Raw genomic sequence first — 16,138 nt, 5'->3', positions numbered from 1 at the left:
CTAGCACTCAAATAATTACCCAAGAGTGAGGCTGCGGATTTCCCAGACTTAATTTTCTCATCAAATTTTGGCACCAATATAGACGCAAGTGTGTACGTTCTTGAGCTTATTCGGTCCACTAATCACTGGCCTATCTTGTACTGAAATTAGTTTAGAGATATTTGCTATCGTATTGCTGTAAATTGTAATCTTGCACGAGCTGCTCTGCCTCTGGTTGTATCAACCATTGAGCTATTTTTAACGAGCCAGATGTGCCTCGCAAGGGGTTTAATATACCTTATTACCTGAAACCATAGAACGCACGTTATGTATAATAATAATATGGTAATTATTCGCTCTTGCTTTTTGCAATCCGTCGTCACACTGACAGCTGCCATTGCTGCAATGCTTTTGCTGACCGATGCAACGATGCCTTTGATAGCGGCCCGCCATCTATCGGAATTTTATTACACTAGTTTGAAGTGTTGTTTTTTTGGGTTAGAAATGAACGTATGTATAGGACGTCTTGCTATGCACAAATGAATTTATCAGCAGAACACCAGACACCAGATGAGCCCTGTCGCTCTGCGGCACTTGTTAATATAACAAGTAATCATGTTACATGTAGGTTGAGGTTTAACTATATGTCTGTGGTAGAACAAATACATTTCCTACAAGATAGTATACATTTATTTGCAGTATATTTCATAATAGACAAGGATCTGAATGATCAGTCACCAATACTTCAGATGGCAGCAGCTCTGCAGAGAGAGGACAAGCTTCCATGCTCTCCACGCCATGCTATAGATCGTGCTGGCAGTGACATTGCCACATCTATAAATGTGAAGATCATGTCTAATAATCATGTAACAGGTGTGTGCAATTTGCATGTAGCAGGGGTCAAACTAATGTTTTTCTCTAAGGTAAGGCAAATTGAATGGCTACCAAGGCAAAGATTTACAAGGTAGAGTCACCAAGGCAACATTCGTTTTATCAACACTTCATATGGGATAGGGAGTAAATGTTTATATACATGGCAGCCCTCGACACTTATTTTCATATCTGGTTGTCCTGTCGGGCAACAAGAAGCAATTTTTACTTGTCCGAATTTTGATTTTACTTGTCCGAAATTTACTTGCATTTTTTGCATACTTGCAAGGTCCATTTTTGGGTCAGTGCATATCGTATTACAGTATATACGTGGAAATTCATAATGAAATTTACACGACGTTTATTTTGTTGTATCATCAAATAAGAAGGCAAACAAAGTGAGTAATACTACACAGAAATATGGTTTATTTCATCACATCAATATAGGTGATGGGTGAGTCAGGTAAATTCAGGTTAACTAAACAGACGTGATATGTAGGAATGCAACAAGCTGTATTACGTGTAGCAAACTTGGCAGCTAACATCACCAGAGATCATTATCATCATCATCATCATCATCATCAGCGTCATGGAACTGGGGGCGTCTTGACCGCTGAGCCCTGGTCCACCAAAGATCCATAGCTTTTCCAGCGTCATAGGCATCCAAAGTAGGGCCTTCCATGGACACCCCTAACAGACGCGTCATCGTTTCGGTTGTGAGGCTGGCTCTCCAATCGGACTTAATTCTCTTCACAGCGGAAAACCCCCTTTCACACACAGCTGTCGAGACAGGAATAGTGAGTATAATTTCCACGAGATGGAGCAGATTGCTGCACATTTCACCCAATGGGAAGATCACTGAGATGGATGGCAGAACTCTGGGATTGTTAGCCATCCTTCTTCCCAAGTGAGCTTTCACCTGTGTCCATTCGTTTGCTATTGCAGCAATATCGCACTGACGCTTAGTGAGCACAGTGGAAAAGTGCCTGGTCAGTGCTGCCACTTGTTCATTACCATACACGGCAAGCTCCTGTCTGTCACGTGGCCAGTCTTTACAATCAAATACTCGAGCTTGGCTGAGGATAGGGTCTTGATTCTGTAACCTACCATTCATCCTCTCCATGACTGCATCGATGGTGTTGTCGAAGTTGTAGGCATGTGGCTGGTAGTGAAGCAGCTTGTGGCCTTTGTACTCCCAGTCCCCATCACCAGACTGCACAATATTTGCAGTGAAGGCATTGTAGTGGTCACCTGGCTGTTGGCGGAGCTGAACCAGCATGAGGTTGGCAGTTTCCAGAGCATCAAGGTAGTCGACGGAAGTGAGACAACTGGACTGGAATTTCAGGCTGAGGGCACTGACAATTTCCAGCAGATCTTCCAGAAATACCATAAACCGTAGTACCCTGTAGTCTTTGAGCTTGTTGGCCAAGTAGGTAGCTCTCCCCTTGACTTCTGCCGTGGCTTGGTTTGGACCTGCTTGCGACACATGCTCGAAGTGAGCCCTCACAGGAACGTAGCCATCCATTAGTGCTTTTGATGCCTTCATAATATGCGGCAGCCACCTTGTACCTTGCAGGCGTTTGGGCTTAATGCAACGCTCATCCATGGCATTTGCAATGGCCCTCAGCTCTCTCAATGCTTTGGGGGAATAATGGTAGTGCTTGTGCACTTTCAGCAACATATCCTTAACAGTCGTTAGCATTTCATTCTCTTTAATAGCATTTAATACACCGAGTTCGAGCCGGTGCGCTACACAATGCGTAACAACAAGATGTGGACACTCCTGAAGTAATCTTGTTTTCACACTATTCTTATTACCAATATTTACTGCTGCCCCATCACACCCTACACCAATGACTTTATCTAACCAGTCAGGACAACCAAACTTGGTCATGGCTAAATTAATAGCATCGTAAACACCCTGGCTATGGGCATGCTCCAAGTCTTCTAAACCAATAAAATAGTCAGTTGGAATTCCATCTTTAACAAGCCTACAGTAGATTATTTCTACTTCAGAAATACTGCTACCAGTAGCCCCATCAAACATCAGCAGCTAGACTCTTGGCATCACGGAGGGCACTCGAATGGGCTCTCGAATTGCTTCAGCAATGTGTGTCCCAAATCTGTTTAAAGAAAATGATTACAAATTGTGTCAAGTCTGTAACAATTATTTGACTTGACGTATCGAAAAGAAAAGAAGAAAATCAATTTTTTTTTTGTTTTACAAGATATAGCCCTTGGTTATTATTATTTATAGTAAGTTATCTCGCAAGGGATCGAGGTACATTGAAAATGAGGTAGCAAAGTATGAGATACACACTATTTGTTATGAATTATTATTATGGAAAAAATAACCTGGCACATGCTTTATCAGTATGCATATGATGTCAAGCGATTTAGATTAGATCCATTCTTGATTTGGAGGTCTAGATAAAGGGGTTGAGGATATGATTGTCCATGCATTTCATAATGCATGACAAAATATGCTGTATTCAACATTCTTTTCATGATTTCTAACTCTTCATCCATAGCTTGTTGTTGAGGATAGCATCCATCGCGACCAGGTCTGCCTGTAGTCAGCTGCCTCGTCTTTCTGCCACTATCTCTGCCTCTCTACACATAAGTGCCTGCTGTTTGAAGAAGTGTGCCTGGATGGAGTCAAACCTATAGCTCTTGCACCCTCTACAAACGCTGTTGCCCTGCTTTATCTTCCACTTTTCACAAGTGCCACAAATGAGAACCGTAGTTGGGTAGACCAACAAGACAGTATTAAAAATAAAACCCACTAAATTTTTTCATTTAAATTTAAGTAAAATATGAGTTGATAACATTAAATAAATAAAAACTTATTCCAACCGAACTTAATTGATAAATAAAAGGGATTTTAAGTAGGCGGAGTTAAGTTTCAAAATTCTTCTCATTTTTAATTTGTTTGGCATTTTTATTACAAATGATTAAAAGAAATGGGGTGCAAAAATATCTACATATTTATTTTTCAAGGCGACAGTCAACATTAAATAAAGATAGCAGCAATTATCCCCTCTCCTACTGCCCTTCCCAATCGAATGATATGCATTTCATCAAATATCAAAAGTAAGTTTAATTTATTACCATTTTTCGTGTCACGCAGACCGGAAATGTATTTGCCCAGCTTGGCACCCATGCCTCGCTTCCTCTTTTTCTCTATACTCTTTCTTGCTTGCGCAGCATCAGTCGTTTTTCCGCTTAAGGAACTTGAAAAACTTGGCTAACTCGTCTGCTTAGACATTTTCACCGAAATGAGATTCGCGATGAAATGCAGGAATCTGACACCTGTGCGCGGCGGCACGCTCATTGGGTGTCATTCCCGATTGTAGTTTCTTTCCACAATTCCAGGAAAGAGTTTTCGCCTTCCCCCCCACAGACAATCAGTGCATTCGCCCCCCCCCCGTACATCAATCAATGCCGCCACAGCTAGGAACGTGTACGCAGCCAGGCTGCACGCGCTGCCGCGCTGCCACGCCTGCCGCGCGGCGCGCTGTTAGTAAATCTGTAAAAGTGAGTGACAGGGGTGTATGCGCTGCTTTTTTCGGCGACCTTTGATAAGAACGATAATAGAACGCGAGGATATCGTGCGATATAGCGGCCTGGCTCAAATGATATTAGGAATATTAAACAACTAGAATTTTTCACTTGTCCGATCGGGCAACTAGCCAAGAGAATAACTTGTCCGACGTAGACTTTCACTTGCCCCGGGCAATCGGACAACCGTTAGTGTCGAGGGCTGCATGGTTATAAGCATGGAATTTATGGAAAGGGAACATAAGCAAACCATATAGAACAGAAATAGTTGGTGGTAATCACCCAATTTCTGAGGCACCATGATAAATAAGAAGGTCACTTGCTGCAGTTCTCATAATGCAATTGGTGCACGGCATTTACTGACTGAACCAGCATATTATTGTACATGTAACATGGTACACTGTCAACCTGATCTATTTGCTAAACAACTGTACTTGTTGAAGCACTGATCATTGCTGAACAAATGTGTCATGTAATAGAAAGAATCACACTTGAGTACACATTGATTTTACTGCTGTAAGAGAGTAGGAGTTACTTCTATTCTAGTTACACCTTCCCAATCGGTATCCAGATTTAATAACGCAGTAAGTGCAGGGTGAAAAACTGATAATTGGAGGCACTGGTCCTGGTCAGTAGGCACTGGTCCATGATTTCTGTCGTAGCAAAGTGAATGACTCGGATGTGGGGACGTTTTTATAGGGGGTGGGGATGGTGCAATTTGGTGATGTGCATTCTAAGGTATTCTTAATAATAAATGGAATACGATATATAATATTAATAGGGAAGTTAAACAACAACATTATAATTAATAATAATATTAGTGATAGTGATGTTTATTGTTAGATGGTGCTGCCATCTTCATGTACTAATACGCAATTTGTTTCAGTTACATAATATGACAGTATCTTGATAGTGAAGATATATGTTCTGTTTCTTTTCATCAGCAAATTATATTTTTTACTCGTTTTAATACACTGATGCGTAGTAAATCGGAACAAGTCCGCAAGTCGATTTCAAAGATCAGCGGTCTCTGAAGACCGCCCATTATTCCTATAAATTATCATATTTTATTACGCGATCGCTGATTGGTCAGGGATGCCCAGTATTATCGAATTAGCCGAGGTTTAACAGCATGACCTAGAAAATCGAACACAAAAAAACATTGCGGGTTTGTGTACTTCGCATGGACTTTAGGCTTCGGAATTTGACTATTTTTAGTCTATATTTGATTAAATTTACCATTCATTTCATTAGAATAATGTAGAAGGTTAGTAGAGAATAACAAAATAATCAGTTTGGTAAATTTTTTATTTCCTGTGCGGCGATTATCTAGTCGCCCCGCCGGACCAGCTGGCACGAGCAAGCAGTTGCCCGGTCGATTTTCTAATCGCCACTGGCGACTGGGCGACCGCTAGTTTCTCACGCTGAAGTGTAAACTTTGACCTCCAATGCTCAGTTAAAATCATTGTTTACCACAACAACATTGTTAGGTTCAACAGTAACTAGTACGTGCCACTGAATTTCGAACGCTGAAACTGAGATTTTAATCACACTGACCTGAGCTATTTTTGCATTGGCGATGTAGGGACCCTATTCACGGCTAGGTTGTCTGTCGATGATGTGGTGCTGCTGGCAAGCAAGAAACCCTGGCCAACGTCCCAGCAAGCTGAGCGGCATGTGTACGAGCAATCCTACAAGACTCTACTGTCGCTCTCTCCGGAGACGTTCATGTTAAATAGAGTAAATGGCGGTACGTCACAGATAGATGGGCAGGCACACTGCCTTGTAGCTTATGCTTTAGCGTTCATCATTGCATAATGTGTGCTATACTGTTCTTCTTTGCTTGGAATGTGCTGTCATATAATCTTTACATATATCACATATAAGAAAAATTATATATCTTGAACTTAAACAAATTAAGTTATACCATCTCTTGTATGTAATGAGTGTTTTGTTTAATTATAGAGTACCAGGTGGTGCACTTGAATTCCCACCCCAGTGATGAGCAGTTTAGTGATTATGATGGCCAGCAGATGGCACCAGCAGATAACGTCCACATTGTAGTCAAAAGCGATCCCGGTGAGCATGGTGCGTTTGACAGCGAGACGACAGTCACAATAACAAGCAATTGCCGATGAACTGCTGTAATTGTAGAGTTGTTTCGTAAAAAATCTGCAGACTAATATTTTCTATTTGCTTTTCTAGCTGATTGTGCAAAACCACGACCCGATTTTCATCGTCTGGTGAACAGATCTTCTTTAACACGGATGAGTCCTACTCTGACTGTGGCTGACACAGGAGCATCGAGCAGTAAGAAGTGTATTACAGTACGATCCCAAGACCGGGTGAAAGCGGCTTGTAAAAAGTCAGATGGTCATGGTTCAAAGAGGGACGCCGACGAATCTGTCACGCATCAGCCGACGATAGCTGTGGTAGGTAGACTGCACTGGTGTGCTGACGCGCTGCCCCGTGAGCACAACCAACCAGTGCCACGGAAGATCATTTGTCAGGATTCGATTCCGGAGCAAGCGAGATCTCGACAGATGTCTCATGCTAGAATCAGTGCCCCTGTGAGCAGTGTCAGCAGCCCGCATGTGGTACCGACCGTGACTATCATTAAATCTCAGGGGAGGCTGAAACAACAGAGTGATGAGATTGCAACTCAGCGAATCAGCGAGTCGGTAGTCGAATTTTCCTCGAAGGATAGCGAGACACTATCATCTGCTACTGACCCAGTGCACTACGCTGGATTCATTCCCGTATGCAGAACGCAAAAGATAGACATGGAGGTGAAAGAGTCTCCTAGGGTTATACCACTACAGAAACAACAACGAGAATTGGCCGGCAAAACATCATCTGAGGAAGTTGAGTCATCAGCTTTTCCATCATGCAGTATCGTGGCACGGTCAAATGTAACAACACATGTTGGTGACGAGACTGCAAATATACATATAGGAATAGCTGGCAATCAGGACTGGGAAAACATAACTCAGTTCAGAGAAGAGGTGGATCCGTCTGGAGAGGAGATGATAGAGACAGAGCAAAACTATAGTGTGATACCTGATGCAGGTAGGAATATAGATACATCTGATGCTTGGCAAAGGTACTCGTACTACGAAGATGACGCTTTCAATGAGAACTTGGCAAGCAACCCCTGTGACACCTGGCAGGGACTGCCGTCCTCTGAGGATGAACGAGACGAACCGGAATTTGTGCGCGGTCAGTGGGAGAGGTGGACATCTGTTCAGAGCCATGGAATGGCTTGTAACTTGGCTGCAACATCCAGTGCCAACGATGTGTCACCTACTGCAATCTGCATGGAGGTGACTGGTCACAAGGGCACAGGTCCAGGCATGGCAGGGGAGGAGTGTAGAGCTCCCCATAGCTCAGCTGTGCCCAATGTGCCTAACCATGTTCTGCCTCACATAGATTTATCTGGAAGAGAACATCAAAGGTCGCCCACCCAGGCTACCCTACATGGAAAGTTTACGTCTGAAAGTTTCGAAAATAAAGAAGGCATCCAGCAGAATTCAAATGGGAGGAGTAATGTGGATCAGGTGTCGTCAAAGGTGGCACAGGATAGCCGCAGCATGACATTGTTTGCAGACAGAGCAAACCCGTCAGTCGCTGAAGGTGCCAGCCCCGGAAATCTTGTTACTGAGCAAGGTATGAGTACATATGTAGAGTACTGACGAGTTTATCTTGATGCAGCACATGTTACTATTCATCTATGGAATGTTTTTTTAACGCAAAGGTTTACTAGATCAATACAAAATGCACATATGAATTAAGTTGTCACTTACTTGTCTGCTAGTATGATTAAAATTGCACTAATGTTTTCACTTAAATAATTTATTTCCTCATTGCAAGAGTGATGGCAATGAGTTTATTGTTTGTTAAATTGGTTGTGCAGTGCATATGGATGATGCCAGTGAGCTTGCTTTGGATAAGAAATGGTTACAGCATTTGGCACAAGCACTCATAAAGTCCTCCACAGACATTGCTGCTCGTGATATACCAGGTCTATTCACTGCTACAGTCAAGTCTATGAATCTGGACATCAGTTTCGTATCAGATGTTAAAGATATGTTAGGCAAGGTAAACCTATCACGTTCCTTGATGTGTTGGTATAATAAGCACGTGTGTTTGCAATTCGCAGTTTAAGCAAGGATTGTGGTAGCATGTAAAGTTGAAGTAGGGACAATAAATGAGCACGTAATAAGTCTGTGTCCGAGTAAATAATAGTAAAACCTCCTCTTCCTAGGCATATTACTTTAAATTAAGTTAATACAATGGTCTGAGAATCCATCTGCCCTCAAACAACAGTGACTAATGAAGCTATGTGTTTGTCACTTGCAGAGTACACCAGGGAAAAAAATATTATTTATTTTTCGGGGGCTACTTTTCAAGCTCGCGTGCATGAAAATAGCACTCTAAAATTTGGTTTGCCTTGAACTCTGCAAATTTACGGGGGCTCTTTTTGGCATTTCAGGGGCTCTTTTTGGCATTTCGGGGGCTAAATCGCCCCGAGCCCCCGTGTATTTTTTTCACTGGAGTACACAGATATATGTAAAAGGAAACTTGCATTGCCCATTATGTAAACGCATGTGTAATCAACCAGATGGCCTGCGTCCATTTCAGGAATGTGTCATGATGCACGTCTTGCTGAGTGGAATCCTCATTGCCTCGAGCCAATTGGTGCCATGGTTGGAGTTCCAGCCAGAGTGCAAAACGTCTGAGCAGCTGAGAAGGGAGCTACGGCAGGAGCTGTTTGGGAGAGCTTTTACAAAGTTACTGCAGCTGCAAGATAGCCAGTACATGCTGGAGATCATGCGGTCAAAAACGGGTAGGCATGAAGCTATTATAAAAGCTATCTTGTTATAAAAAAGTTAAATGTGTGACTAACTAGTGGGGTTACCAAGCACTGCTTGGGTTCTTTTATGAACCAAAATATAATTGAATCTAAAAGTACAAAAGAAGAAATATGATAACGTTTACTACAGTAATGTAATAATAAACAAATGAGTTAAACTGAAAGCTCTTCACTGGCAGCAAAAAGTATAGAATTTTGCTCTACATTTCTAAACATTTGTAAATTTGTGTTCGATATTTTACGGATGTCAAGTATCTGGTTCTAATAGGAGCACTAATCTGAGAGATGTGTGAGCCACGGGCAAACCGATCTAATGTACTAGCTAAACGTATCTGTATCTGTTTGATTGTGGCATGTTATGACAGTCATTCACCTACCTGGTAGAATAATGAAAAGAATAAAAAATCACACTGCATGAAGTTGTCATTGCCAGAATAACTAATATGGCTACCACTGTCAAGCATTACGTATCACCCATTGTTATCATAATTGCTATATGGGTGATGGGTACGTAGGTGGTGATAGTAAATAGACTGACCACCTTATACTAATGCCCATACTAATACTAAAACATAATTATAATATAAGTCACATATATATATATATGTGAACCAAAGCAAAAATTCAGTGGGCTGTGTATTAATCGAACACTTTTTGATAAACAGGTGTGAAAATGATGGCTGTGACCCGGAATAAGATGAAACCGACTAAACAAGAAATTGTGGCAGGCAGTAGCAATCGCGTTTCACAAACAATGAAAGGACTAAGCAAGCAGTCAGGGGAGAAGGTCATCTTTCGAGGAACACATCACACTGATATCCAGAAGAAAGCCTTCACAGCCGGCCACACAAATAGAATGGTAAAAGACCACGGTAACAAGTCGAGGGTGAGAAATCTACGTGGAACAGGTCACCAATGGTCTGTTGGGCAAAGGAGATTTCCTGGGCCAGGGCATACACAAAATCGTCATAGTGTGCAGAGTCTGCCTGTATCTGCCAGCAGCTTGCCCTCACTCATGGATGTACCTGTAAGGCCAGTCATTCCAACTGACCAGGACTGTGTGATTATGCAGAGACCCAACTTTCCTGTGCGTCAAATGGATGTGGACGGCTTGCTGAAGCCTCCTGTTGGATTCCTTGCTACTCCCTCGCACACAGAAACCAATACCTCTTCTGGCCTACTAAGGTCCCCACCTGACTTCGAACATGGCGCGCTAAAGTCTGCATTGCCATGTGTTGATAGTAGTAATCCAAATACAACTTCATTGCCGTCGCATACCTCCTCGGTCAACCAGTACCAAGCAGTGAGCGCAGACAGGCAAGGCATATTGTCCAACAGCCCACTGCAGTCTAACCATGGGCGTAAATCACGTGATGGCAGACATAGTGATCACCGGTATCCACTTGATGATGGAGTAGAAGAACTGCCCAATGCTATCCCACCTGCAGGTGTTGAGCTGGAAGACTGGAGCGGCCATTTTGTGAGCGGCAACACTGATGTTCCGAGGATGCAACAGAATGACAGAGATGCCTCGCCTAGCACACCCACCAATCGGCCATTAAATCACTGTTCAGGTGATGACATGGAAACAGATTGTGGAGGCCGTGTGACAAGATTAGGTCAGCGTGATACTGGTAGTAGATGGTCTGACAGTAAATTGAATACGCTAAAGTCTTGTCAAAGTTATACCAATGACTGTGACACAACAAGGAATGAGGCTAGATCAGGTGAGACGGTTCCCAATGCTAAGTCGCCTGACAAGGGATGGAATAGATCAAGGTCAGGTCGAGGTAGTAAAAGGCATGACAGAGCATGGCATAACCCAAGGTCAGCTCCAGGTACTGCTGATAATAGAGAGCCTGGCAGGACCTGGCATGAACCAAGATCAAGTAGATGTGCTACTGGTGATAGGGGGCTGGACAAATCATGGGATGAAGGAAAAACCAATGAGTGTGATACTAGTGATAGGGGGCATGCCATCTCTTGGCACGGTCCAAGCATCGATAAAAGTCGCACCGATGGTGGGTGGCCGGACAGGCCATGGAATGAACATAGTTCATGGCACGAGCCCAAGTCCAACAAAAACAGTGGTTTAAATGATAGGGGGCGAGAAAGGCCATGGCATGAACCAAGATCACGTGAAGGTAAGAGTGATCACAGAGGCTCTGACAGCAGGTGGAATGAGCCAAAGTTCGATCAACGTGATACAAGTGATAGTTGGCCTGATAGGCCATGGCATGAACCACGATCACCTGAAGGCAACAGTAATGGTAGAGGCTATGACAACGCATGGAATGAGCCCAAATTTGATCAGAGTGGTGCAGATGGGATATGGCTGGATGAGCCATGGCATGAACCAAGATCACGTGAAGGCAACACTGATGATAGAGGGTCAGACAGCACATGGAATGAGGCAAAGATAGAAAACATTGGTACACATGATAGGTGGCAAAGTGAAACTAGTTCCCATAATAGGCGGGTTGAACACCATGAGCCAAAATCAAGTCAAAATAATACCAGTGATAGGTGGTCTGATAAGTCATGGCATCAACAAAAGTCAGTTCAAGGTGATATGAATACTAAATGTCATGTTAAGGAAGATAGATTGAAGAAGTGGACCGGTAGGATAGACTCTACACAGAAACCAGAGCTGATCGATTTGGATGATAGGTTTACTGGTAGGGAAGAATCTGTACAGCATTCAGTGCAAGAATATAAAGACGATGGCTGCACTGGTGTAATAGACTATATGCACAGACCAGTGGGGTGGTATACCTGATAAGTGGACTGCATGGAAGCTTAATTTGTTAGAATAGAATAGACATATTATTAGCTTACAAAATGTTAGGTGGTTATTTGAAAAGTAGTGAAATATTTTTGTATGCATACCTATATAAGGCATATACCTATGCAAGTGATTGTAGTGCTGTAAACCTTTTGTTTATCTGCTCAGTCAATCCTTTTTTGTTATAGCTGATAAGGCTGACAGTATCTGCCATTGAAAAGGAAACAGATTTAGTGTAGAATACACTTGTATAATATAAAAAAAGGTTGCTTTCTGTTCTGGCTGATGTTGATTGGTTTCCCGCTCATGAAAGTGTGGCAAAGAAGGTCGATTCATCTTGCTATATTACTCTCAAATGTCCGAAATTAGTAGAAATCATTTCATATACGTTTTATTGTTATCAAAATCAAGGTCAAAATTTGCAACTGTGACTTGCACAATAGCAAAATAGTGATTCGTTTGGGTTCGGTGACTCGTTTATGTTCTCCAGTATTTTTTCCATTTCAAATTATGAACACTTATATAGTGTAAAAAGTTTATATAGGATTAATTGTTGCATATATATTTCATCAGTTGTGTTCAATAATGCATTGAGGTTTGATTTCATTACAATGTTACTAAATAGTACGATCAGCTTCTTGTTACAAAATGTAGTGCTGCTAAAATAGATAGGTTTGTGCATGTGCATAACAATTTTTTATGAACAAGTATTTTGTACAATTATATACAATTTTCAATTTAAACAAACAAATATTGACTTTGTCTGTCTACACGTGTAACTGTAATACTGTAATACACACTGTAATACATGTATACTCTAACGTAGTAAACAGTTCATATATAAGTATAAGAAAAAATGAGCACAAAACATTGCACATGCAAACAACAAATTCTAGGACAATTTACCAAAACATTCATGTGAGCACCATCTAAATAACTGTTAGATGTTGATTGTTGGCGAAAAGGCAGTTGTATAAAAATTCATTGCACTTCACTTACACCTATGAAATATTGATTACGATAACCCCTTTAACCACTATGATCATCAACATATACATACTCAGGGGCGTAGCCAGTATGTAGCACTGTAGGCCCGGGCCTGAACTTTTTTTGGCCAAGTTATCTTTTTTTTTTAAACGCCCATAATTCAAATCCATAAGCTTGCTGGACGAGTTTAAGAGTCTAGACAGGAAAAACTATTGAAATGAACGTAGCAAGAATATGGCTAAATTAGGTGACCTATTCTTCTGTCATCTAGGCTGTCATTTCTATCGCGTGCCGTTTCATTCAACACTCTACCCGCCGAAAAAGACTAGGATCCGATCTTGTCAGTCTTTTAACATTTTAACTCGTTCGTAACACTATTTTAACTCGTTTGTTTTTTGGGTTTAAAAGTGATATTGAATGAGGTGTCTCAAGTTAGCAAGAGGCCAGGGAACCAGAATGAACACTCGGGAAGGGCCGTTTCCGGCCATCTGGGGGTTTGTAAAACCAAAAATTTTCTTGTCCGCTCCGCGCCAACCGATGGTGGCGCTCCGCTCAGATAGTCGTGCCTACAACTTTGAAAATCCTGGCTACGCCCCTGATACTCTATGGGATAAATATGTTCATGGTATGACCATATATTCTAAATAAAAACGGAGTAGATGTCAATTTCATTTCAAGAATTGCTTAAAAATGATACTCTTGCTGTAAGTCTTATAGATAGACTCTTAAATAATCAACTTGACTATGCAGATATTATTATTATTGACCATTCAAATTAAATTATATGATAATTAGTTTTTATAATTACAAAAACTAATGATACCATAATACTATAACTTAAAACCAATATGTACAATACACATTCTAGGTGCAAATTGGTACTCAAACGTTGCAAAATCCAGGCATGACATGACATGACATGACATATGGGCATGACATGTGCCATATAAAACAAAGACCAGTATTACATGCTGAAACTCAATGTTGTCCACAGAGCAGTGCTGCCACATAGCATAAACACTAGTTCTCACCACAGATGGCTAACAATGTGCGTCAAACGTAGGTTTGAAACAGTGTATAGGAACATCATATCATATTTGAGAGAATGTAAAGATGGTAAAAACACCCACAATGAGATGAAGAATTTCTATGTAATTGTTGGCCTGTAGGTGTTAGACATTGCCATAAAATTATGTTAGCTAATTTGCAGGGCAATGGTTTGCAAGAATTTCTCACAAACCTTGCACGTTTGAGTCTGCACATCTGGATTGTGATTACTTGCAGGCAAAAGATTAGAGGAAAGTCTGAATGAATGTTCAGTGTAACGTTTGCATTCTTGTTTATTGATTTACACGTAATAAATAATGGGTAGGTTATGGCTTCAGGCGAATTCATTATTCTCGTGATCGAGAAATGTCATATAGTCATACTCCCTTGTATTATTTCCTCTTGATTTTACATACAACAAAACATTGTTGGTTGTTCAGCAAACAGAGTTCCTTGAACCTCGTAAAATCAATTTTTCGAGATAAAAAAATAATGATTTTTCTTGGTCCACAAAACTCCATTTATTCCTTGCAATCATGAAATAATTGTATAATGCAACATATGGGATATATAAATATGTCTACAGAGTTTTACGTAGGGCAGATTTGGGGACACTTATCATATATTAAGTCCACAAAGTAACGCTGAATGGGTCGTTGTCGTATCAGGTACTACAGATATGTACCCGAGGTACGTATATGTACACACAAGTGTACCAGACCTGTATCTTCTCAGCATATATGTACCCTGTGTTTACATAAACGTACCTGCCCCTGAGATGGAGATCGAATGAAGACGGTCATGGATGAGGAGTAGGGGGCAGGAGAAGGAGGGGAGAAGGTGATAGAGTAGGGGGAGGAGGAGGAGGGGGGAAGAGGAGGAGCAGAGATGGTGATGGAGATCGAATGAAGAAGGTCATGGAGGAGGAGTAGGGGGCAGTAAGAGGAGGAGGAGGAAGGGAGAAGGTGATGGAGTAGGGGAAGGAGGAGGGGGGAGGAGGAGGGGGGAGAAGGTGGAGATTGAATGAAGACGGTCATGGAGGAGGAGTAGGGGGCAGGAGGAGGAGGAGGAGAAGGAGGGAAGAAGGTGATGGAGTAGGGGGAGGAGGAGGAGCAGAGAAGGTGATGGAGATCGAATGAAGAAGGTCATGGAGGAGGGGGCAGGAGGAGGAGGTGATGGAGTAGGGGGAGGAGAAGGAGGAGGAGGGGAGGAGGAGGAGTAGGGGGCAGGAGGAGGAGGAGGGGAGAAGGTGATGGAGTAGGGGGAGGAGGAGGAGGAGCAGCAGAGAAGATGATGGAGATCGAATGAAGAAGGGCATGGAGGAGGAGGAGGGGGCAGGAGGAGGGGAGAAGGTGATGGAGGAGGGAGGAGGAGAAGGAGGAGAGAAGGTAATGGAAGAGGAGTAGGAGGCAGGAGGAGGAGGGGAGAAAGTGGTGGAGTAGGTAGAAGAGGAGGAGGAAGGGAGACGGTGTTGGAGTAGGGGTAAGAGAAGGAGGGGCAGGAGGAGTAGGAGGCAGGATGAGGAGGAGGAGGGGAGAAGGTGTTGGAGTAGATGGTGGTGGTGGTGGAGGAGGAGGAGGAGGAGGAGGAGGAGGATGAGGAAGAGGAGGAGTAAGGGGAGGAGGAGGAGTAGGAGGCAGGAGGAGAGGAGGTGCCTCCTACTCCTCCTCCATCACCTTCTCCCCTCCTCCTCCTCCTCCTTCTCCTCCTCCATCACCTTCTCCCCTCCTCCTCCTTCTCCCCCTACTCCATCACCTTCTCTCCTCCTCCTTCTCCTCCTCCTCCTGCCCCTCCTCCTCCTCCATGACCTTCATTCGATCTCCATCACCTTCTCCACTCCTCCTCCTCCCCTCCTCCTCCTCCTCCTCCTGCCCCCTACTCCTCCTCCATGACCGTCTTCATTCAATCTCCATCAACTTCTCAGCTCCTCCTCCTCCTACTCCATCACCTTCTCCCCTCCTCCTCCTCCTCCTCCTGCACCCTACTCCTCCTCCATGACCGTCTTCATTCGATCTCCATCTCAGGGGCAGGTACGT

The 16,138-nt window shown here is 42.7% G+C and overlaps 2 protein-coding genes across 6 annotated transcripts in view; one reads left to right on the top strand and one right to left on the bottom strand.

Moving 5' to 3' along the window:
- LOC106808518 overlaps nt 1–12,819 on the top strand; it is an 18,198-nt gene extending 5,379 nt beyond the window's left edge. For 2 of the 5 annotated variants that reach the window (XM_014811272.1, XM_014811271.1), the window contains exons 4-10: nt 679–852; nt 5,996–6,160; nt 6,376–6,498; nt 6,616–8,076; nt 8,324–8,508; nt 9,052–9,256; nt 9,949–12,819. In XM_014811272.1, coding sequence (XP_014666758.1) covers nt 679–852; nt 5,996–6,160; nt 6,376–6,498; nt 6,616–8,076; nt 8,324–8,508; nt 9,052–9,256; nt 9,949–12,062 — 4,427 coding nt within the window. In that variant the 3' untranslated portion in view covers nt 12,063–12,819. The remainder of the gene's footprint in view (nt 1–678; nt 853–5,995; nt 6,161–6,375; nt 6,499–6,615; nt 8,077–8,323; nt 8,509–9,051; nt 9,257–9,948) is intronic. The other 3 variants (XM_014811273.1, XM_014811275.1, XM_014811274.1) reach the window with 3 other exon arrangements.
- LOC106808519 (zinc finger protein 862-like) lies at nt 847–2,864 on the bottom strand. The gene has a single exon (XM_014811276.1). The coding sequence runs from the start codon at nt 2,741–2,743 to the stop codon at nt 1,394–1,396; it is 1,350 nt and encodes a 449-aa protein (XP_014666762.1). The 5' UTR covers nt 2,744–2,864; the 3' UTR covers nt 847–1,393.
- Nucleotides 12,820–16,138: the final 3,319 nt, after the last annotated feature.

The sequence above is a fragment of the Priapulus caudatus genome, unplaced genomic scaffold (genome assembly GCF_000485595.1).
Source record: "Priapulus caudatus unplaced genomic scaffold, Priapulus_caudatus-5.0.1 Scaffold283, whole genome shotgun sequence".
In the NCBI taxonomy this organism is placed as follows: Eukaryota; Metazoa; Priapulida; class Priapulimorpha; order Priapulimorphida; family Priapulidae; genus Priapulus; species Priapulus caudatus.
This window is presented reverse-complemented; position numbering and strand designations above follow the sequence as displayed.